The sequence below is a fragment of the Scardinius erythrophthalmus genome (assembly GCF_964197995.2).
Source record: "Scardinius erythrophthalmus genome assembly, chromosome: 14".
Classification (NCBI taxonomy): domain Eukaryota; kingdom Metazoa; phylum Chordata; class Actinopteri; order Cypriniformes; family Leuciscidae; genus Scardinius; species Scardinius erythrophthalmus.
Genome location: NC_138234.1, coordinates 7448931 through 7473168, shown reverse-complemented (window position 1 = coordinate 7473168; position 24238 = coordinate 7448931). Strand labels below are relative to the sequence as shown.

At 36.0% G+C, this 24238-nt stretch overlaps 2 protein-coding genes across 2 annotated transcripts in view; one reads left to right on the top strand and one right to left on the bottom strand.

Moving 5' to 3' along the window:
* Positions 1 to 7896, bottom strand: part of LOC308702299 (uncharacterized protein) — a 31585-nt gene extending 23689 nt beyond the window's left edge. Inside the window, exons 1-2 of the mRNA XM_081385010.1 lie at positions 7539 to 7896; positions 6714 to 7022 (exon numbers count right to left, since the gene is read on the bottom strand). Coding sequence (XP_081241136.1) covers positions 6714 to 7022; positions 7539 to 7590 — 361 coding nt within the window. The 5' untranslated portion in view covers positions 7591 to 7896. The remainder of the gene's footprint in view (positions 1 to 6713; positions 7023 to 7538) is intronic.
* Positions 7897 to 15775: 7879 nt separating this feature from the next.
* Positions 15776 to 23281, top strand: LOC308702649 (uncharacterized protein). The gene is made up of 8 exons (XM_081385658.1): positions 15776 to 16123; positions 16796 to 17131; positions 17227 to 17517; positions 17602 to 17724; positions 17864 to 17902; positions 17994 to 18026; positions 22247 to 22596; positions 22816 to 23281. Exons 1-8 carry the CDS (start codon positions 16036 to 16038, stop codon positions 22864 to 22866), a joined length of 1311 nt encoding a protein of 436 aa, XP_081241784.1. The 5' UTR covers positions 15776 to 16035; the 3' UTR covers positions 22867 to 23281.
* Positions 23282 to 24238: the final 957 nt, after the last annotated feature.

Sequence of the window (24238 nt, the reverse complement as noted above, 5' to 3'; positions counted from 1 at the left end):
CAGTTAGATCACAATTATAACAATAAAAGTAACTTTTTGTCAAAGTTTGGCAGTTTTTGTACTGAAAAAAAATTCAGTTTTTAAATTTTTTTACATTATGATTAGAATCAAACCTGATCAGGATGTTACAAAGAGAAAAGTTGGAGTTTTTAGAGTTTATCATTTATTTCAAACATCTGTTTTTCATATAATTCTACAAATTTAAAGTGTGCCAATACATTTCTATGTGTGTTCTGTGTTGTTTCTGATTTTGAGGATGAATTTTGTCCATTGATCAAATTCATTTGATTCTAATCATAATATAACGTTACTGAAAAACAGATTTTTTTTTTTCAGTACAAAAAGTGCCTAAACTTTGACAAAAAGAAACTTTTATTGTTATAATTGTGATTTCATTATATGTAGATATGAGTACAACTGGAAAAACTTGTGAAAAGATGTCTTTCAGTTAGTCAAAAAGCAAATAGCAAATAGTGGTGCTCTGCAGCCATCTACTGGTTAAAGTGATCATTTGTTACTTTTAAAACAGCATTTTCCAAAAGATGGGCAAAAATCTTACACTAAACCATGTCAAATTATCCATGTTATCCCCATGAATGAAAGTCAGAAATGTGGGTGAAAAAGACCCTGAACAGCGCACAATGGTTAAGGCAAATGGATTTGTTGTTTGTTGTGTTTTCATATTCAAGAGATTATAAGCTAGATGCAGTTTTTTGGGGTCTGCATCAAATGTTCTTCGACTTTTATACATAATAAATTTGTTTATGAATAAAGATTGATCTGTTGAAAGCAGTTATTTTGAGATAAATGCCAAATGTTCTCCTCCTATCCATATTTTACATTGAAGGGGTGCATACAACATATTTGCCCACCGGCAACTATAGTTGCCGCACATTCAAATATGATTTTCAAGAAAGAAAGAAAAAACCTGGGGAAAATAAATGCAGAACATGTTCACATAGGACACTATTAACAGGATTATATGCATGAAACCATTCAGAAAAATTTGGGCACAAATGGGTTAACACAGATCACAGTCAACAACAAACACAGAATTAATGGATAAAAAACGCACAGGCTATTTATTAACACAACGTGAAAAAAAAAAACATGCACTTAAAAATCAGGTGGGTGCTGTGGGTGCTGTGGGTGCTGTGGCAGCTGTTGCTGCTCCTGCTGCTGATGCGCCAGTCTCTCCTGCCCTCCTCTCCTGTCCGCCGAAAGGGCAAACCACCTTATCCACCTTATCCCGGGCCGCGGGAAGAGTCACCACTTTTGAATAAGAAACAATATCAAGACTATAAAACTCGTCAAAAAACGCGCACACACTCAAACCACCTGACTGCAGTCCACATCACATTATTGACTTCATTGATTCTGCTTTTGGCGTAGAATGGACCGGTCAACGGGACATAAATGAATCCTTAAAGGATGGAACTTTATGGGACATTTGCACAAAAAGAATAAATAACTTACCGTAGCCTATTTATAAGTCGCTCCGGAGTCATATCAGTCAAAAATGCGCCACGAGTAAGAAAAAAACCTATAGCCTGGCACTGGACTACGTCGCAGTTTTTTAGAAATGTATTTCAAAAAAAAAAAAAAAAGTTACAGACAGTTCTCCGTTACGGACGTGAGCGCTCTAAAAGCGGCAATATGAATCTTTTAAAACTTTCTTTTAAATCTTTTAAAAGACCTCAAACTGAAAGCACAAAGCCTGTCTTTAAATTTAATTTCGTTTTGTATTAATTGTATCTTAATTTTATTCGATGTTTCATCAACAAATTTTCTGGATTTAATAAGTCGGCTATTAGAAAATAGATAGGCCTAATCAGGACACGGAGGCGCTGGCGAACCTGGAGCTCGTCTCATAAATGAACCGACATAGCAGCTAAAGCTAAGATAAGGTGACCAGATGTCCAAGACCAAAACCGGGGACATAATCCCAAAATTTGGGAAAAAACGGGGACATTTTTAGTTTGACTGTCTGATTGAAATACATACAAGTTTTATCTTCAAAAAAAAAACAGGGACATAGGTAGTTTTTTCTGTATTTTCCCGGAGGCAACCAAAAACGGGGACTGTCCCCTGAAACCGGGGACGTCTGGACATCCTAAGCTAGGACTACCTTTTAAAATTCAGCACATTAGCGCAAATATATGCCATGATATTAAAAAGTTGATTCGGTTATCCTATAATTATCCTATAATTGGGTCTATTCTGTGCTACACTCATAGGCTATTGTATAGCGCAGTAGCGCTAGCAGATGCGGCTTTCATAACACAGACTCCTTTGTGGTGCGCAAATAACAGCCTGTAACTGCTATCTACAAAGCAAACAGCATTTCACTTGAACGTTTAAATAGACAGTAAATTAGAATAAACACATACAAATAGATGTACATAATAAACAGAATAAACACATAAAAACTTACGTGTGGTAGCTGGCCTGTAGCTGGTCAAATAAATCTGCGTTGACAGCTTGGTTTGATGATATTTTTTGGCGCTTCTGGCTGAAGTCCGTAGTACGGATGTGGACCGTATCTGCAAGACGGCAGTCAAGCGAGACCCAACGTTCGCACTTTTCGTAATCGTAAAACGGACCTAAAACGGAGCTCAAACGGACCTGTGCTGTAACGGACCTTAGCATCACAAAATGTTGCTGTATAGTTTTTAAACACATAATATTGCTCAGCTTAATGAAAATGCATTTATCTTATGCTCTAGATAGAAAAAAATGCAGACAGGAACCATGTTGTTTTGAAAATGTTTAGGCCTATTCCACGGAGATCTTCACACAGTTGAGAAAAGTATTTCGGATGTGGTCCACATCAGGTAGTCTCTGTCAAAACAGTGTTGGCTCAAATCCGTTTTGCAGATATGGGCCAGAGCAGTTTTTAGCCCTTTTTTAAATGCAGTCGGCTCAGATATGTTTCACAGATTCGGGCCACACCAGTGTAGCCTATGTGAAAACAGTATCGGCTCAGATTCATATTGCAGATCTGGACCAAATCAGTGTCAGACACAGCTAATGTCTTTCGGTTACCTATGGGAAAAGTGATCTGGGCCAGATCTGTAAAATGATATAAATACTGAACTGATGGCAGTTAGAATGTTTAAGCTGAAACCTCTATCTGGCACGGATCTGGTTCACAATCAGAAAACGTCTCTAAGATAGAAACGGAGGCAAGGGGCTTAAAACGGATCCGGGCCAGATGTAATTGCTATCTGGGTATAGTGCTTCAAATGTCTCTCTGTGTTGTTAGCTCGGTTAGCACAGCTATAGCACACCGCCCACACGGCCCGCCCCCAGCCGCTCGGTTTTTTCCGGAAAGACTCGGTACAGCCTATATTTCTTTTATAAATATAATAAAACTAAAGACGTTTTGGAGATATGAAGGATGCAATACTACTCTATAGGTACTCAAGATTAACAGGAGATTGAGTGAAAATGAGCATTTCACCCCCCCTTTAAGCATTTGTATGACAATTTAGGACTAAGGGACGTGATCGTATCGGATCGGGTTATACTCCCGCGATTCATGCAATATCCGATCCAGTGATTTTGGCCAGTATCGGACTAATACCGATACCGAATATCGGATCGGCGCACCCCTATGCATGAGTATTATTCAGCACTTGCGGGTATGTTAGTTCGGTAGAATGAAATGTCTTTATTAGGGGTGTCCCCGACTATGGATTTTCATAGTCGAATCAGAATCGTCAAGTCTTGCCTATAGTCAACTAATAGTCGAATCATGTGTATGGGGGCGGGGCTTTAACATTTCAAAGCTGCGATGTACAGAAAATCACACAAAGATATAGAAGAAAATGTATAAAAACATTTTGGATCAATAAAACTAAGAATCATGCAAATCAAATTAAATCAGCTAAATTACCTGTGCGAGCAGGCTCTAAGTACAGCACAACATCGATGCACCGAAAAAATAAACAATTAATTTACTAAATTAAATTAGAACAGAATATACCTTTCTAATAAATAAAAATACAAAACAAAATAAATCAGAATCAAGTCACAAGATGAGGAGCAAATGTGTGCAAAATGCCTAAAGTGCAGAGGAACATATATTCAAAACACAAGCCACAAATAGTTAGATTAGATAATTGAGCGCCCTCATATAGCCAAAGTGGCATGATCCTCGTTTCATAACACCTCTGCGAAGATTCGACCGTGAGATCGGTAGTCGAATCAGGCTCCTCCAATCGAAGCATCGAATCTTCGACTATTCGGGGTCACCCCTAGTCTTTATTCCGCGGGACTCGCATGTGACGCTGAGATCTGTCTCTCATTAGCAAACACGATCTGCTTCATACCACAGTCATGTTAAAAACATCAGTGTATTCACTCATCCATAAACATTATTAGATCCTTCAGCATGACGACAAGTCCCATAATTCCGCTTATGCGTCATCAATCTATGCCTTTGTTATTGTAAGAGGTTAGCGACGATTTTTTTTTTTTACATATTGTAGTTTTAACACTGGCGTTTTTACTGTGTTCTGTTTTCTATTTTTAAAAATGTATAATTACATTTTCAGCTGTGCTGGCAAAGCCCTGGCCCCTTTTCACTATTTCTGTTTCAGTTGCTAAAGAATATTGAATACACCGCTGTCTTGAAAGAAGAAAGCAAACTCAACAGGACACACTAAACCCCAGCTTCATCTGCTACAGTGAAGAGAGACTCCGAGGTGCTGCTGGATGAATACATTTATGTTTGTGTCTTTCCGGCCAGAAACATATATTGGAAAGTACAGCTGAATATCTTAATGAACTGAATGCAAAACTACTAAGAACTGCACAGCTGCCAATGCTGCACTGAAGGATTCATAATGACCAGAAACTCTGAATAACATAATTTAAGAAAAGTAGAAATTGTAAGTTTTTAATTAATCTAATACAGTTAATGAGTAACAGCATCAATTTTATTTAAAACACTTAAGCATTTCTTGTTTATTCAGAACAGTAGTGTATGTATAGGCCTATATGTACGGTAATTCTTTCACACTTACATTTCCTTTAGACTGAAGTAATCTAAATCTGATTAATATACACTACAGTTTTCAAGTTTGGGGTCACTATACTCTTTTTTTATTAAATAAATTGATATTTTTATTTAGCAACGACACCTTAAATTGATAAAAATTACAGTAAAAAATGTATAAGGAAACAAAAGATTTCAAAGAAATATTGTTCAATCTTTCTGTTTATCAAAGAATCCTGAAAAAGAAACACTGTATCGCAGTTTCCACACTTCAGTAAGCAGCACAACCATTTTCAACTAATAATAATCAGAAAAAAGCCATTATAGAAAAAAAAATGTTTTGTTTATATGTGGCGCAGTCGTTTGTTTCATTTTGTTTAGTTGTTTGTTTATTTTACGTTATTCAAGTCTTTAAATGTTCATTGGTTCCCGCCTCCTTCTTCCCACAACAACAAACTGTTACATAATGATTTAATTTAGGCATATAATATAATATAATACAACATTAGTTATTAACTGTGACAGTCCATTGGGGTTGTTGAATACACCAACTGCACTTTACAACAGAAACAGAGAGCAGAAATTATACTCCACATTAATTCAAGTTAAACTAACAGAGATGTAATGAAAAGCAAACAATGTCTTCATGTTCATAACCTAAAATCACCATCAAACTGTTTTTATATTGTCTATTGTCTATCGATTGTCTGTTGTGTCACTTACTTCTGGAACCTGAAAGATTATGTCTGAATTGTTTATTTTATTCTGTTCTATTTACAATTAATATTTAATTGTATAGTGAATGTTTATTATGCTTTAAGTAAGCATTATCAGTTGGTGAGTTTTTGTTGACTGATGAAGTGTTGTATCAAAGTATGGAAACACATTAATATGGAGTCATACACACATCCACAAAGGGGCTCCTTAGCATGTAAAGGGTCTATTTTATTTTATTTTATTTTATATTTATATAAAAATCTGTTTTTAAGTCTCTGGTGCATTTTGGGATTATTTATAGTTAGAAATCAGACATTACAGACACAATTATTTTTCTTGTTTATTATTAAGAAATGTGTTTGCACAATAAACTGCATCTGAGTTGACACAATTTGGACTCCTGTAACTATTGACTGATTATTTGGAAATCTGTTTTTCCTCTTAGATCAGATTCAACTCTATTGTCATTTTGAGAGCAAATGAAATAGACAATCTTAATTATCAATATTGGAACAATTCAAGATCAGAAGACCTCTAGACCTACACGTCTACATTCATCTCAACAATACGAAATACACATTTTCTCGCAGCTATTTTGAGGGTTATCATTTATTCACTGTTTGATGAACTGTTTACCAACAAAAGAATATAATTTCAATTACATATATTTTAACTGTCAAGAAATCTAAGTCCAACTGGTGACTGTACTGATATGATCATTTTACCATAGAGTTAAAATAAATATTAAATCTGTTGTTTTTTCTTAAAATAAAGCAACAATTGAATTGCATGTTAAAGAATCTGTTTGTCCGTTTTCTTGTCAGATAATGACAAATATTTTATTTATAAATGTCTAACTTTAAACTGAAATTCTTTGTATAAATGACAGTTTGCCAGTAACATTTTGTATCTCAAAACATTGTGGAGAATATAAATTGTTCATAGGGTGTTAATTATGTATAGCAATTATTAAATTATAAACTTAGACACTCACCATTGACATTGAACGTCTTCTTTGAGGACCCTCTGGTGGTAGTGCTGATCTTCAGTATATATTGCCCATAGTCAGTGGTTTTGATGTTTGTGATCTTGAGATCTCCAGTCTGTGTGTCCAGCTTCAATCTGTCTCTGGATGACCCTTCAGTAATGATGGAGTCACCACTGATTTTAGCAATGAGATATCCATTTAACCTCCATTCTATCACATCACTACTCTGTATTTCAGTAACATCAGTGTGTAAAGTGACAGAATCTCCCTCAATGACTGACACTGTCTCTGTTATATCTGCATCACCAAACACACCTGGAGAACAAACAGAAACAGACAGTCAGAAATTAAACATATAAAACACTCAGAAGTCTTCAAGCTGATCAGTGGCACTAATAACTCTCACATGATTTGCAGCAGTCTGCATTAAATCTGAGTCTACACTGTTCTGTTTATGCCCTTCATGTATGCGCACACACACACACGCAAAATAAATGTATAAAAGTGATATAAAATATTTAGTATGTGGCTACAAACAACAACGGATCAATATTTGCATTTGAGGAACCCAAACTTATAACTCACTCTTAACAACAATTACCTACAAATAATGAGTAAACAATTATTAGGAAATATGTCTCATTGGAACTCTGCCAGTGTCTAATATAAATATTTACTCCGACTAAAATATCATGTAACTTAGTCGTTGTTTTTGTGCATTAGGCTATACAAAAAAATGTCCTTCATCTAGAAAATATTGAAAATAATGCTCGTTTCCGGTCTGTAGAAAACGAAAGTGCTGCAGTTATGTTAAATAAAATAACCACTTACAAATCGCACATAATAAGAAAAGAACATGTAACGTTATACGTGCACTCTTCATGTTGATGTAGAGATGAGTGATGGGTAGTAGATGATCCGTAGAATTTATAAGTCCTCTCTGTTCTCTCAGTGTTTCTGAGCCGCGCCCTGACCGAGATCTTATTATACGAGACTAACAGGACAAACAAAATGTTTTGGTTGAGACGTTTACGCCGATTTATTGGTGAAGTATATCTTGGTGATTTCTATTATGCTGAAAGAGACTGGTCTATATTGCTTATTGATTTTAAAGAAAGAAAGAAAGAAAGAAAGAAAGAAGCGCGCATTTCCGTTTTCAAAAATGGCTGAATCTTCCATAGACAGTATATAAACTGGACACAGCGACCCCATAGGTTTCAACGGAGAGAAAGTGAAGCACATTAGAAGCCCTCATTTCCTGATTGCCAAGCGTACTGCGCAGACTCAAACTGAGCTTGACGACGTAGATGTGACGTGAGCAGCCTGCCTGGCAAGTAGCTGTGCCAAACGAAATCTGAACCATTCCCTTCCGAATCTTGCAGAGACGGAAAGCGTGAGTAGGATCTGTCCATGAGCTAGGAGCAGGAGCAACGTCATGACTCTCTATGGCAGAGTTCTCAAACCGGTTCCACGGAGGGCCTAGTGTATGCAGGTTTTTGGTCTTTCCCTTCAATTAGTGCCCAATTAAGACCTAGACTACCAGGTGAGGGGAGATCTTAACCAATTAGTGACCTACTCAATCAGTTTGGTTCAAGGTAAAAGAGAAAACCTGCATACACTAGGCCCTCCGTGGAACCGGTTTGAGACCACTGCTCTATGGCCTTCTCCCTTGACTTTATCGGACTTTATGCCTCCACGTCCCCCCGATTGACTGCGAGCTTCTCTTCCTGTCTTTCCAGAGGTAATTTCCAGAGAGTCGCGTGGTTATGACGCAATCGTTAGCCTACTTTTACAAAAACTGCTTCTACGGGGGCATAACGTAAGATACAAGGTAATGGAGCCTTTTATACATTGTCGTGTTTCTTTAGAAATAAACCATGGACACATGGAGTCTTTAAACGCCTCATATGTAAAGTTATTCGCTGTCAAAGTGACGCCAAAATGAATGGGAGTCAATGGGATGCTAACAGCAGGTGAAGGCTTGTTAGCCAATGGCGGCTCCCGGGGGTACCTTCAAAGTAATATGAAACCCTTACCCACTGGAATCTTCCCGTTCTTCTTCTTCTTCTTCTTCTTTCTTTTTATTGGCGGGTGTCAACCGACATTTAAGGTGCATATCCGCCACCTACTGTGCTGGAGTGTGGGCCAGAAATGTAAGCATCACAATAGATAAAAAATAAAATAATAATAATAATAATAAAAATAAAAAAACAACCTCACTTTACCTTCTTTCTACCTTTATAATAACTTCACCAATCAATAAAATCCTTTTTATTAAACCAGTTTCTTTCAAAAAGTTAAACAAAGCTCCCATTATCTGCTCTCCAATTTTAAAAAGATTTTTAAGGTTTACATACAAGTCTGCTATTAGATGATAACGACTGAAGAGACATTAATGATGATAGACTATCAGAACAAATTAAAACCTTGGTAATTTTACCATCTTATTTAATAACACAGATTTAATTTTAAATCTATGTGAACAGCTATAGAATAAATGGTCTAACGTTTCTGTTTCCAGAGAGCAGAAGCTGCATTTTTCGTGGGCATAGCCATAATGCATGAAGGAAAGTGTCTGGTGTATTTAAACTGCAGTTAGTACATCTATCGGAAGTTACTAGTCCCATTTTAAACATCTTACGCTGTGTTATGTGTGTTCTGTGTATAATTTTATATTGAATTAACTGGATGTTTATGTTTGTACTTATGATAAAAGTGTTTCTGCAAATTGTTTTCCAAAATTCCTCATTTGTGTTGATATTGAGATCTTTTTCCCATTGCTTAACTGGTGCTACTATTGTTTTAAAGTCTATAGATGATATTAGGGTGTATAATTTACTACTGTAAGTGTTTTTAGTGAGTTACTAATTGTGGTGATATGTTTTAGAATTGGGGGAGGCTGTGCAATGTCTTTGTTTCCAATTGTGGTTTTAATAGAATTCCTGATTTGTAAGTAATAGTGTTACTCCCCTCGAGTTTTAATAAAGGCTCAAGTCGTTCCTGGGTTTTAACGGGCATTTATTTGGTGACAGAATCTTCAATCATGTCTTTACATGTTTCTTTATATTGCCGTCAGAACTGGTATAAATAAAGTACAGAAAAAACATAAATTAACAGTAAATTGTAGACATACTTTGCAGACAATACTAAACGAAATCACATAGAAATAAAGTAATAAAGCATACATTGATGTCATGTAAAATAATATCGCAATTGGCTTGTTATAAACAAAGTATCGTGTAATACAAATAAATGACAAAGAAAGAAAATATACCTCATTGGCCGCATGATCCCGAGAGGGTAAACTTAGATGAGGAATACATCTTCAAACTTTACATACACAACTTATATGGAAACTTTTAAATCTTCTTGGGGCTTTTAGACAGCAGGCTCGCAAACCGAAGCACATTTCTCTCTCTCTGCTCTTAGCGAGTGCACCCATTCAGCATCCCCATAACAACAAATTATAATTTCCATGTGGAACAAAAAATAAGTTCCCCCTTTTTTCACAAGGTTTTTAACAAAAGGAAAATAAACATGAAATTATTATGTATTGACCATGACACATTATCATATGATTTTTAACCCTTTTGTATTTTAACTGTGAACCATATTGAACTGAAATATATGTATGTTTTCTTTGATGGCAGCTACAAATAGTAATACTGTTCTTTTCCTAAATTAAATTTCTGAGTTAATTCTATAAATGTAGCGAAGGTGTTGCCAGTAAACAGGTGATGTAGATGTGTGATACCTTTCTTTTTCCATTTAATATTGTTAAGCGGAATTTTGTTGATAGTAAAATCAGGATTATGCATAGGTGAGTTGATGTGTGGTATCAGCTCATGTTTTGTCAATGTATTAATTTGCCACCAAGCAGCAGAGGTGTCAAAAGTATTCATATTCATTACTCAAGTAGATACTAGGGTTTAAAAAGACTTCTGTAGAAGTTGAAGTATCAACTCAAGCTTTTTACTCAAGTAAAAGTATAAAAGTACTGGTTTCAAAACTACTTAAAGTATAAAAGTAAAAGTAATGTAAGGAAAAAAATGCCATTAAGGACAAAAGCTAAGGCCGCGCCACAGGGGCCTATATAGTGCACTACCCAGCTCCTCTGATGCACTAGGCTACCTGTTTCAGCCGTATATATGCCCATAGAAAATTAATTTTCTAAATAAATAAGCTAAATAAGCGGAGGAATCAGGAAACTAATAGGATAATGTATTAGAAACTGAAACTGATAAAGATACTGGTTTGAAACAACTCGAGAGTGAGTAAATGATGACAGAATTTTCATTTTTAACTAAGTGAACTAATCATTTAACAGAAATGAACTGTTGGCATATGTTTCACATCAATACTGTCCAGTTTGTCCTGTTGGACACGACACACAGCAATACTGTCAAGTGTCACTTGTGACCTCTGAGCCATGTTTTCAGTGTCCTAAGAGCACTGAAACTTCTTTCAGTCCAGCTGATGAGACTGGGATGATCTGATCAACAGGCCTCTCATTTCAACAAGACCAGCCTTCAACAGACCAAGCAATGCTATTTTTTCATGTTTTATGGGGACTTTCCATAGACGTAATGATTTTTATACTGTACAAACAAACTGTATTCTAGCCCCCTATAGACTAACCTTACCTATCACAGAAAACTGTCTGCATTTTTACATTTTCAAAAAACAAAAGTCTGATTTATAAGCTGTTTTCTGAAGAAAAGAAAAGAAAAATCCCCAAAAGGACAAGGATTTCGGATATTGACATTTTTGTGGGGATATTTTTACCCTATAATATAGAGTTTCACACACACATACGCGCTCTCACACTTTTTTTTTTTTAGAGAAAATGTTTTAACACTGATAGCAAAAAATATATATATGAGAGTTTTTTTCAAAGTATTTTGAGAGAGATTTTTTTTCTCAGAAATAATTAAAAAAAATTCAAATTTATATTTTTTTTTTGTTCTGAGAAAATACTTTCTCTCAACTTTTTTTAGTCTCAAATATTATTATTTTTTGCTATTGGTATGAAAACTTTTTCTCTCAAATATTTTTTTTTTCTCTCATAAAATGCTTTTTTGTTATCAGTGTGATAACTTTTTCTCTCAAACTTTTTTTTCTCTCTCAGATCATTTATTTTCTTGCATGTAATAAAGACACAATTCTCTCTCCATACTTTTCCGTCTAAAAGCAATCAGAAGGAGCAGCAGACAATGGCTTGAGTGAGAAAATTCCTAGCAAGTCTCAAGTCCGTGACCAGGGGAAGGCTAAAGGTGATGATACACAGGGCAACTTTTTGAGCAATGTTGCTGGGCAATCTTGCCGATCGATTGTTGCTTGGGCATTTTCCAATTGAAAATTGGTAGTAAATTTCTGTCTGGATAATTTAGATCAGTCGTGGGCCCTGTGTCTCATCTGGTTGCCCGTTGACGGCAACATTGCTCAAAAAGTTGCCCTGTGTATCATCACCTTTAAGCGTTGTCCAGCCTTACACACACTCCGCCTACGAGTGTTTCAGTGTCTGTCTTGTTGATAGGCCGATTTATTAGTGAAAGTTTAAGATAATATACAGATAATAATTGCAACTCAAATCAATATTTATTATTCACATTTAAGTGGGTAACAGCAGAGCCCATCTACGGAGAGCCTGGTCACTCCCTATTAAGTCCTATTGTACCTAATTTTGGTTGTAGTTCCACCAGAGTTCCACTGGGGGCGATCGCCCATGAGTGCAAAAATGAATGGGAGTCTATGAAGCTAGACGGCTAAATGTGTCTCTTTCACCCGATTGCCGTTGAGAAATTGCAGGTTTTGAAAAGTTGAATGAACGAGTACTTATGTCCTTTCGATTTCTTACAGGTTGAGTTGTTGTTGCCCATAACACGCTAGCATTCTGCTAATGAACAGTCAGTTCAGAATGATTGGTCAGTGAAGGACTGATTACGACCAGAGATACCGCTTGATGGCATCGTGGCATCCGAAGCGGGACCAGAATGTTAAGGCGGACTTTTTTTTTAAACAACAAAACAAAAACTCTTCTAGCACGTGTGTTTACCTGTGTCAGCTGTGTTGTCGATGCCTCAAGTGAAAAGAAAGTGCAGAGCGCGAAAGCACCAAAGTGACTGAAGGATTGCCGTAAAGCAGTATCTCTGGTCGTACGATGTGTATGACGTCATTGACACTTTAAAAGACTTTCTAAAGCAAATAAGTGACTCTAAAAAATCTTAACACCCAGCAATGTGTAATTTATTTGCATCTCCTTTCGAATACAACATTCAAATTACTAGACAAAAAATTATATCCTGAGAAAAGTGGATTTTGAGGGTTATAGCGCCATAGACCTCCATTCATTCTGCACTCGTCCTGTGAGCGCCCTCATATGGAGCCAGAGTGGAACTGCAACCAGTTCAGAAGCTGGAAGTGTACTGAGAGTCAACATTATGAAGCTGCAGACTCGGAGCCTGCAGCTACAGTCCCGCACCCAGAGTCCCGCATTCTCAGACCCCTTGTTTTTCGAGACAGCGCCTCCTGCTGAAAGATCGTATACGACCCTTATCCAAATGCCATTGAAAACAATAGGATGCAATATTACAGTCTTGTTTTATTTAAAGTTATCCAAATAAATATTTGCGTTCCCTGCTTAATGCATGTGCCAAAAAAAAACTCATTGTGTTCTCTGACTAACAAATTACCCAGTAGTTATTTTTTTGAGCGTGGGTGTAATTGAAAGAAAATTACTGATGGAAGGGATACAATAACAGATTGAACTATCTTCTGAAAAATATTATGTGATATTATATTGCTACAATGTTTTTTTTTTTATTCAAATTCCTATTTTCTTTCAGTTCAGCCTATAATAGTCTAATTAACATCATACCATGCTAACATTACAAAACCTGTTTTTTGATATTTTGAATGCGAAGCAAAACTCAAATAAGAATAGACAAAACACCAATAATAAACAATTCTGTACTTTATTTAACGATCAAACTTGATTGACCTAAACGATCATCTTGCTGTAAACAGCAAAAAGGAAGAAATAATTATGTTAGTGACTTTACTTTTCGTCTTCAATTGCATTAAAAAAAAAACTCATTTATAAGTCGTTTTGGATAAAAGCGTCTGCTAAATGAATAAATGTAAAATAAAATGTAAATGCATAAGGTAAAATAATTACTTTCTGGTAGGCGAATGTTCCTTCTTTTTTCATTCTTTTTGCAATCGCTCTGTCAAATTCCTCGACGTCACTAAAATAAAAGACGAATGCCGATGAATGCAGATGAACGAAAGTAATTTTAATACTTACGTTTTATAATAACTAATTTAAGTAGGCTAGTCTACATAAATTATATAGGCCTAAAGTAAAATAATTACTCCGACATTAATTAGGCTAATTCAGTTTATAGTTTAAAAAAAAAAGGTAAAACGGTAAATCTGATTAAATAATTAATTATGACATTCTTTGATATTAAAACACTTAATGTATTCAATTGGTCTACTTGAATGTCAACTAATTTTAATCAAATTTTTACAACATGCTTGTCTACAAAAAGTCCAAGGTTAAAGGATAACTTTCAAAATATTTTCGGGGAAAAAAGGCGAAAAAACATACATTAACGGCTCAAATTTAACTATCTTTACAAATATTAGGCCTAAATGGAGTGGACTATTCATATGTTGGTGTATCGATGAGCTATAAAGTAGTTTGATTAAAAAAGAAATCGAATGAGTATGATTCGCTAAATAAAATTAAATTTGATAGGAGGCGCTGTCTCGAAAAACTAGGGGTCTGAGAATGCGGGACTCTGGGTGCGGGACTGTAGCTGCTGCATACTCCTGAGAGTGGAACTTCTCCCCTTATTAGTCATTCTCTGGTAACAGGAACTACTGTACCCATAAGAAGTGTCTGTTTTCATAGTATAGCTGTAAGAGGCAAACAACTTGAGTTGAGTTTCAGGAGAAAGGCTTGCATGCATTATTTTAGAATGAATGGAGCCAGGGGTAGATGTGAAAGACTTCTGTGGTTTAGAACAAAGCAGTTAATTGCCACCTAAAAAGCACACAGGACACCTTTACAGTCATCTCTGTGTGAGTTTACGCTCACCTGTGAGAGTTGGCTCAATGCACATACAGCGATTCCACCATCTGTGTAAAAAGAAATGTCAGAGATGAGATATTCAGTTCACTGCTTTTATCTGAAAAGCTTACTGAAGATTCCCGCAACTGCTGGGGGAAAAAAGGATAATGTTAAAACATATAAGGCCAATCAAAAATGTAGTTACTTTTTTTTAAATGTATTTTTTTTTTTCAGAATTCATTTACACAGATTAACTAGAAATGTATCCATTGTTTTATATATTTAGATAGATAGAATGATCGAACGATAGACAGATTGAACGATAAGACAGACAGACAGAAGAAAGAACGAACGATAGATAGATATAGTGTTTTGGTAATCCTTGCCTTGCTGTACCTCTAGCTTTACTATCATGCACAGGTAGGAGTGAGGTTTTTACGCAGACACACAAAGATTTTGCAGAGATTATTGCAGTTGAGGCTTGTGGTTTATTGTAGTAAATTGTACAAACAGATGAACATACCGATTGATTTCTTATCTTGTTTCCAGTTGTTTGCATGTATTGATTCTGATCTGCAGACTCTAATCCGTGCTCTGTGCTCTGTTGTCTGGTGATGAGAACTGTGTGTGCTCCCCCTACCTGTGGCTACCACTTCCTGTCACCTATGCCCCTTTACAACCACGTGCATCTAATCACTGTCACCCAGTGTCCAAAATACTAATATAAATATATCCAAACAAAATAAAATATTATGCCAACAATAAACATAAATGGCTCCTACAGATAGATCTATATTGTGGTTAGAAAACTCATGATAATGATAAAAGAAGTTTCTAGAAGACAAACATATGATTTGCTTTAAAGTTCAATTTCCTAAATAACTTCTGCAATCCAAAAACAGAAAAAGCTGCTATGTGTACAAGGTGATGACAAAGAGAAATATGATTGCCAGTAAGTCAACTCCCCCTCCCGCCCACTGGGAACTTTTGGTATAAAATAAGCGCGTCTCTGTACATCTCAGTGCAGAAGAGTCCACTGCAAGTCTGAGTGTTGTGGAGGGCTTTCCCGCGAGGCTGAAGGAGCTCCGTTCTGAATGTCTTCAATGAGTCGCAATTATTTTATTTTTTTCATTCGTGTAAACTCGTATAAATCTTTCGATCTGAAGTCAGTTTATAATAAACTCGCTTAGAAAAGTGGAATAAGTTGCTCGTTTAAAAACGGCTCAATGACATCGAACAATCTGACACTCAATGGAAAACAATGGACTTTGTTTACTTTTTTTTTACTCGTACAGGAATATGATGTTTATTTTAATCTTCGGCGGATTACTCGTGGACGGTGAGTAGATTTAAATGGTTTCGCACTTCACTTTACAAACTTTAAAGAAAAAATTATATTAATTTAGGGGGAACTAAAAAAAAATGTCTTGTGTCTGTCTGGAGACTGTGAAAGAAAAACGTCTAATTCTTGTATTAGTACAGGTGCAAGTAGCCTGTTAAAAACCCTTACGAAAATAAACCATGGTTTTGCTACACTAATCATAGTTTAACCATGGTATTTATTTTCAGTAAAACTGTAATTATACAAATGGTAATCAATCTTCCAATGAACCATGGTTATTACACTTTTACTATAGTAAAACTATGGTTCATTTTCTTAAGGTATGAAACCAACACTATGCTTTGTTTCTGTGCTGATGTCTTGTTTAGGCTACTCTTGCATTAACATTACTCAGGATTCAGTGAACTTACCTGAGAACTAATTTCTTATTCACCATTTTGTTCTTACTGTATTCACAAAATATCCTGCGGGACTTGAAATCTGTCCTTGGATCTGTAAAGACTTGAACAGGATTGTAGGAGGAATAAGACATAAAGAAATAGTTCACCAAAACATTAAATTCTGTCATAATTTACACAGCCTCATGTTGTTGCAAATCAATCCTTCTTTATTTCTTCTGTGGAACCCAAAACTGAACTCTCTGCCTGAGAAACTGTCTCTTTTCTTCAGGTGTGTTTGGTGTTACAGGTGAAGTAAAGTCAGTGTTTGTGATGGAGGGAGATTCTGTCACGCTACACACTGATCTTACTAATATACAGAAATATGAACGCATACTGTGGACATTTGGAACCGACAGCACTCGAATAGCTCAAATCATCAACACTGTCAATAAGGTCTCATTATATGATGAAGTTCTTGATGGGAGATTCAGAGATAGTCTGCATCTGGACAAGACTGGATCTCTGACCATCACAAACACCAGAACTGAACACAGTGGCGTTTATGAACTACAGATCTTTGGTGAAAATGAGGTCCCACCGAAGAAATTCAGCATTATTGTTTCTGGTGAGTCGTTCTCTTGATGCATTTGGTTTGATTTCATTGCATTGCTGTGTCGATCTATTGTAGAGTGAAACATGTTATTCTCTGATGTTTTCCAGGTCCTCTGCCTGTTCCTGTCATCATCAGTAACTCTTCACACTGTTCTTCATCATCATCATCATGTTCATTGGTGTGTTCATCAGTGGTGAATGTGAGTCATGTGACTCTCTCCTGGTACGCAGGAATCAGTGTATTGTCCAGCATCAGTGCGTCTGATCTCAGCATCAGTCTCTCTCTACCTCTGGAGGTGGAATATCAGGATAAAAACACCTACAGCTGTGTGCTGAACAATCCCATCAGCAACCAGACCACACATCTGGACATCAACACACTCTGTCACACATGTGCAGGTACCAAAGCACTGATATCTAATATCTAATCAATAAAGTTTTAGCAGTTCTAATACTGATATGGTTTCTCTCTTTCCATTATAGCAGCAGGTTTGTCTGCAGGTGAAATAGCGCTGGTGTGTGTTTGTGCTCTGGCTCTGGCTGCAGTTTTGTGTGGTATTTACTGGTACCATCAACACAAGATGCTTAAACGGGCAGATCAAGCTGGTACGTGTTACCTGATTTCACAAAAGAACGCTTAATTATGCAAAATATAGTTTTGTAAGAAAGGTTACGTTTACTTCTGTGTTCTTGTTTCATATACATTCACAATCAAGACATTATCTGTGTTTTTTTTTTTTCTCAGATGGGAAAACGAATAATGTGGACAGATGTTCACAAAATGGTAAGTTACTGTACAACTGTGTGTAACTTGGTTGAAAGTTACTATGTCAAAAGGTGTTATTTAATGAAGTCTGTGATTTTGGTTAAAACAGGTGCAGTTCCTTTGTTAGCTGTGGAGACAGACGGTAAGATATCATGATTTATATCGCAGGATATTGTGTCTTTGTTCAGGATATGGTTCATGTTGTCGTGAAGCACAATATAAACTAGCAGCGTGTATCCCAGCTAAGAAAAGTGTGTTCAACATTTTGCTAACGTTCACATTAAGTTGGTTATGTTTTGTTGGTAATCCGAACGTTACAGAATTCCATTATATTTTAGAATTTTGCAAACAGTTTTAGAATGTTATTTTTTAATTTTCTCTGAAGCATGATACTAGGTAGCTATTTCTAAATGTTGAGAGAACCCTGCCAGAACGTTAGCTAAAGTTCTGAATATGTTCACTGTTAGCTGGGTGTATACCCAGTATTATAAGGTGAGGTTGAACAGAAAACTGGAGGAGCAGGTTTATAGATTATCCTCAGGTGAGGGGTGTGACTAAAAGGATGGCAGCGTGGGTTGTAGGAAAGCACATGGGAACTCCAAATAAGGATAATGTACAGGGTGAGCCATTTATATGGATACACCGTAATAACATGGGAATGGTTGGTGATATTAAAGTCCTGTTTGTCCGACTTCTAAATGGCCACCATGGTCACCACCCATCTTGAGGAGTTTGCCCCCTCACATATACTAATGTGCCACAAACAGGATTTAATATCACCAACCATTCCCATGTTATTACGGTGTATCCATATAAATGGCCCACCCTGTACATCCAGCCGGCTGTTATCACAGAATTAATGTTCTGCTTTTTCTGGGTTTAGACTGTTGGGTAAAGACGCTGGGTTGATTTAACCCAATTTGGATTGAAAGTCGTTCTTAATCTGTTAATTTGCTAATAAAACAACAACCAAATGGTCATGTTAACTTGTGTTAAAGAGTTATTAGAACTCCTATAATATAGCTCCATATTTTTTACTCAAATAGACTAGGCAATAAACTATAGATAGTTTTTTGTAAACAACTTAAGATTATGCATTTATAGTTATAAGTTTAAAGTTGAGTGAACTTAAATTTGGAAGTTTACTTGTTACCTTTGTTTGCTTGAATAAGTTGGTGCAATATTAAATTACTTAAAGTTGAAACCAATAAATGATTTTATGGTGTAGTGTTTTCGTCAGTAGTGGATAATTATATAAAACATTTTTTAAATGCAAATTATATTCATCTATGTTCATTAAAAACAATTAATTTAACTGTATTATCTGTGTAGCTGTTGATTTGCCATTCTTTTCTGCTTTCCTTCTCACATGCATGTTGTTTCTTTTGACTATGTTAGCCCTTGTTCTCGTTTTAATAACGTGTAAAAGTGATTTTTTTTAATGTCCAACATTTTCTGGCTTTAATATTTAACCCATTTTGGGTTAATTTTAATCCAGCAATGTAGTTATTTAATCAACTTGCTGGGTCAAAACAACTACTACTTAGTACTACTACTTTAACTACCACAATGCTGGGTTAAAAACAACCCAATTTGGGTTATTTAAGCAACTTATTTTCCTGAAAATGCGGTAGTACAGCTGCACATACTGAAGCTCTGTGTGCCTGTGTTTGTGCAAATCAACATTTACAGTAGATTAACATTTGTGTTTGTTTTCACCAGGCGGGGACACGTCTAATCAGGAGAGAGATTCACTAAATAGTAAGTTACTATATAACTGTGAGAGGATTCATGTGGCTGTTCCTTTCAGACATCAAACATCATTCAAGAACATTTATATCTACATTAATTCATTTTGTTGACGCTCTTATCCAAAGCAACCTAAACATTTTATCCTAAGGAGAGAGTAACATGAAAAATGCTACACTGCACAACTATCCAATTGCTCAGAAAAGTACAACCTAGTGAAGATACCTGAAGAGATTTATCTGCGAGCTTCAGGATGGAGTTTGATAGTGTTAAAGGCTGCATGGAAATGGATAAACAGGGCTTTATTAGCGGATAGTGAGGTCATTCTATGAGAGAAAAAAGTGTTTAGTGTTGGTTTTTAAAGGAACACGCCGACTTTTTGTGACTTTAGCTTATTCACCGTATCCCCCAGAGTTAGATAAGTCCATACACACCCTTTTCATCTCCGTGCGTACCGTAACTCTGTCTGACGCACCCACTGCTAGCCTAGCTTAGCACAAAGACTGGAGGTAAACTGGAGCTTATTTTGTCACTTATTGAGAGCAGTATGCTAGTGAAGCCGTTTACCTCCAGTCTTTGTGCTGAGCTAGGCTAGCGGTGGGAGATGTGAAGGGTATGTATGGACTTATCTAACTCCGGGGGCTACGGTGAATAAGTCCCAAAAAGTCGGCTTGTTCCTTTATGCAGAGGGGTTACCATGTGTGCCCATCCGCTACGCCACTGGTAGTGTATGTAAATCAACAATGTTTACTCATTCTTATTGTCAGCTGGACTGAGAAATTCACGTTTATCTGTCTGCAAATGTCCGCCTGACGACACTAATAGTGTTGTCACGATACTGGAATTTTCAAATACCTTGAAAAATATCTGTGGCAAGCAGGACGAGGCCGAGGCATAAAAGGAGGAGCGACGACAGTGAAGGATGAGACAGGACCAGGCCTGGATTTTACGTTGTGTTTTTTTTATGCTTTTATTATGTGGTGCGGCAGTCATCCGTTGACATCCGGCATTACTTTTGTTTTTAGTTTATTTATTTATTAAAGTTGGAGATACGAGGCTGGTGCGCTGCGCAGGTGACGCTCGATAGTAATGATTTAATTTGCACAATACTTAGCATGTAACAGTCCCAGACCCTCATAACAATGACTTAGTTGTTTGAACTATCTGAAAGTGGGATAAAGCTGACTAGCTAATCCCAAAGTAAAGTGAGTTACAGTAATCCAATCAGTAAAATCTTATTTTTTCAAAAAAAAATTCTTGACGGAATAGGTTTTACTTTTACTAGTAGTCGAAGATGAAAGAAGCATGTTTGACCACTGTATTGATGTGTTTGTCAGATTTCGTGAAATAATTTCAGATTTCAGGATTTCTTTCTTGTCTAGAGAGTAATTTCCAGGTCTATAGAGAAACTTTAGAGTCAGAATGAAGCTGAAATGATCGCCAGTGTGTGAAAGTGAAACTAAAACATGAGTCAATGAGAAGATGGTGAGCTGTTTTAAACTATCACTCGAGTGCTTGAGTTAACACTGACCCACAACTACAACATGGATTTGTGCAGGGAGTTATCACACAGAGAGATGTGTATTTTGCAGATATTACAAATAATCAAACCTGTTTGCTGGGATCTGTGGAGGAAAGGGTGTTGCTGTGTCCTCTGAGCAAATCCAGGTTTCAACCTTAGGATGATGAGCTTTATTGATTGGCATTTCCACAGTCCCAAACACAGAGAGCGATGAGGAGGTGTAAAGAAACTGCAGGCTTGTTGGATCATGTTGTTGTGCATCACTTCTCTGTTCCTCTGTGAAATTTGTCCGCCCTTTAGAACTTTCTAACAAAACTACTTCTTTAAAATCCTCCTAGGCTGCTGGTACAATTCGAATGATATATGCGTGATCTGGAGACCCTCATGACAAAAAAAAATATATAATTTTTTTTTTTCGTTTGATTGTTTCCAATTTAAGCCAAAGATTTTGGGTGAGTTTAGCCTATGATGAATAATTGACTTGTATCTTCAATCTGCCAAGCAAAGGTTGAGCAAAGGTTTTGAGAGCGAATGCGAAGTTTCTCGGTGGAACGGAAACGTTTTGCAAGCGAGGGCAAGGTTTCTCGGGGGAACACAAAACATTTTGCGTGCGAATGCAAAGTTTCTTGGGGAAACGCAAAGTGTTTTGTGGGCAAACGCAAAGTTTCTTGGGGAACCGTAAACGTTTTGTGAGAGAGCGCTAAGTTTCTCAGGGGAACGCTAAAGCATTGACTACTTATTTTGCCTCCCAACTCATATTTTTTCCCACCACCATGTCCCTTCAGGGGCTCTGTAGTTATACAGGCTGTAGGAAGTCACAAGGTTAGTTGTTTCCATCCAAAGTTGTGAATTAAATTAGAATGTCGCATAAAAACATTTGCTCAAAGCACCATCCCATATGTTTCCATAATCACTTCTCGGGGAAACTGCCTCAAAGTGTTAGTTAATAACAATTGCAACCGGCGAAGCCACCATGTTTTTTTTTGTTTTTTTTTCATTAAAAACACTAATTAAACATTCTGATGTCTGGTGTTTGGCAATACAACTGCGGTTCAATCACATCTGAAAGACTGTTTCTGTTTGTTCTCCAGGTGTGTTTGTTAAGGAAGATAAAATCACGTCAGTGTCAGTGATGGAAGGACAACCTGTCACGCTACACACTGATGATGCTGAAATACTGGGAATGGAGAAGATATGTTGGAAGTTTGCGGATTCCAAAAAACACAATGCTAAATTTGTTGTCATAGCTACACTGGATAAAACGAACAATGAGGAACTTCCATATAAGAGAAAAATTCTCAAATTCAAAGACAGTTTAAAACTGAACCTCAACACCGGATCTCTCACCATCACTAACATCACACCTAAACTCTGTGGACATTATAAACTCCACATCACCAGCAATGGACAGATGAGCATGCATACATTCATTGTTGCTCATGTGAGTAGGTCTTTCAAAGCTTTTAAATGTCTTACTAAGATGAAAACTATTAATAAAGACAGATTATAAAAGTTAAACTGTTAAAAGTTAAAAGTTTTTCTGTCTTTGTCAGAGCATCATATTTCATTGTGAATAGTTAAAAATCACTGTAGTGGGAAGACTAATTTAATTTGTAGATTGATTTATGGGAACATTCAAATACTTTCCATATTTTTACAGATTCCATTGAGTAGAGAGCGGATCCTAAGCCGGAGACAAACCTGCCCTTGATTACAGTTTATAAACTCTTGAATATCATCCACATATTTCAATTCCACTGACAAATATAAGAAACATTTTGCTATTTTTTTTTTTTACCATCTAACATCCCTAATGACAAAATGCCTTAACAAAGATAAGAGTTCTGTAAGGCTGACATAAAACGTATGTATATTTTGTAACACTACACCTATTTGTCAGGAGAAAGGAGCTATTAAACACAGCAGTTAATTTGTGTATATTTTAAAACTGCTGAACTATTATTATACTAGTATTTTTTGTATTTTAGTATTAACTCTTTCCCTACCAGTGTTTTTTTTTTTTTTTTTTTTTTTTTTTTTTAAGTTACCAGCCACCGTTAAATGGATCATTTATTCAACACTTGAATGTGGTTAAGTTTCATTAAAAAAAAAGCAACATTTTGAGCAAAAAGCTGAGAAAATCACTTTTTTTGTCAAAGACTACATCCAGATCAGATTCAGAACGATGATCAAAACATAGATTGAGCAGACCGAGTCCATCATCACCCCTAAAGCTTCACAGTCCTGCAGCTCGTCCTGGGTCAACATTTCATTCTGTAAAATTAGGCAGTTTTGATTTATATACTGTTTAATGTTGATGATCGCGTTATTTTACATGTGCATATGATTACATATGAGATCTCTTGTTTCTGCATCATCTGCCCATTTGTGTTGATCAGGAGATTCAGTATTCTTTCAGAAGATGTGTAATAGCGCCTCCTACCATATAACAGTGAAAGTCGATAAATTCAGTCAATGAAATGAAAGATTTTGCATAATTAATGAAAGAGATAATTGTAAAATAGTATTTTTTTTTTTGTTTTCTGCATATTTTTCCCCAAAAAATGTTTTTTATATATTTAAAGTATTTAATGAAGTCATGACATGCAAAATCAAATGTGCCTTGATCTTTTGACATATGAGGTCTTTGTAAATGAAGCAAAAAGTGATGAAAATTTAATAAACTGCACTTGTTAAGTATTTTCATGCTACTTATACGAATCATTGTAAAACAATATATTTTAAAAATGTATAAATATACAACCTTTTATTTGTACAGCTTTGTAAATTGTATTTTTTTTGTTATTCTCTCTCTCTCTCTACACTGAAAAAAAATGATTCATTGACTAGTTGAATTTACTAAAAAAAATTATGTTAATTGGATCCACATAATTGATTTTAGCTACATTTAAACAAATGCATTACGTTGAACTAAGTTCAGCTTAATGCATTTGTTTAAATGTAGCTAAAATTAATTATGTGGAACCAATTAACATAATTTTTTTTTTAGCAAAGTCAACTAAGTCAATGAATCATTTTTTTCAGTGTATATATATATATATATATATATATATATATATATA

Bases quoted from the DNA above. Each gene is read 5' to 3' on its own strand.
- LOC308702649 (XM_081385658.1), top strand. From the start codon at position 16,036: ATGGAAAACAATGGACTTTGTTTACTTTTTTTTTACTCGTACAGGAAT. The intron at 16,124-16,795 runs GTGAGTAGATTT...TCTTTTCTTCAG, and splicing joins CGGCGGATTACTCGTGGACG to GTGTGTTTGGTGTTACAGGT. The intron at 18,027-22,246 runs GTAAGATATCAT...TTTGTTCTCCAG, and splicing joins GTTAGCTGTGGAGACAGACG to GTGTGTTTGTTAAGGAAGAT.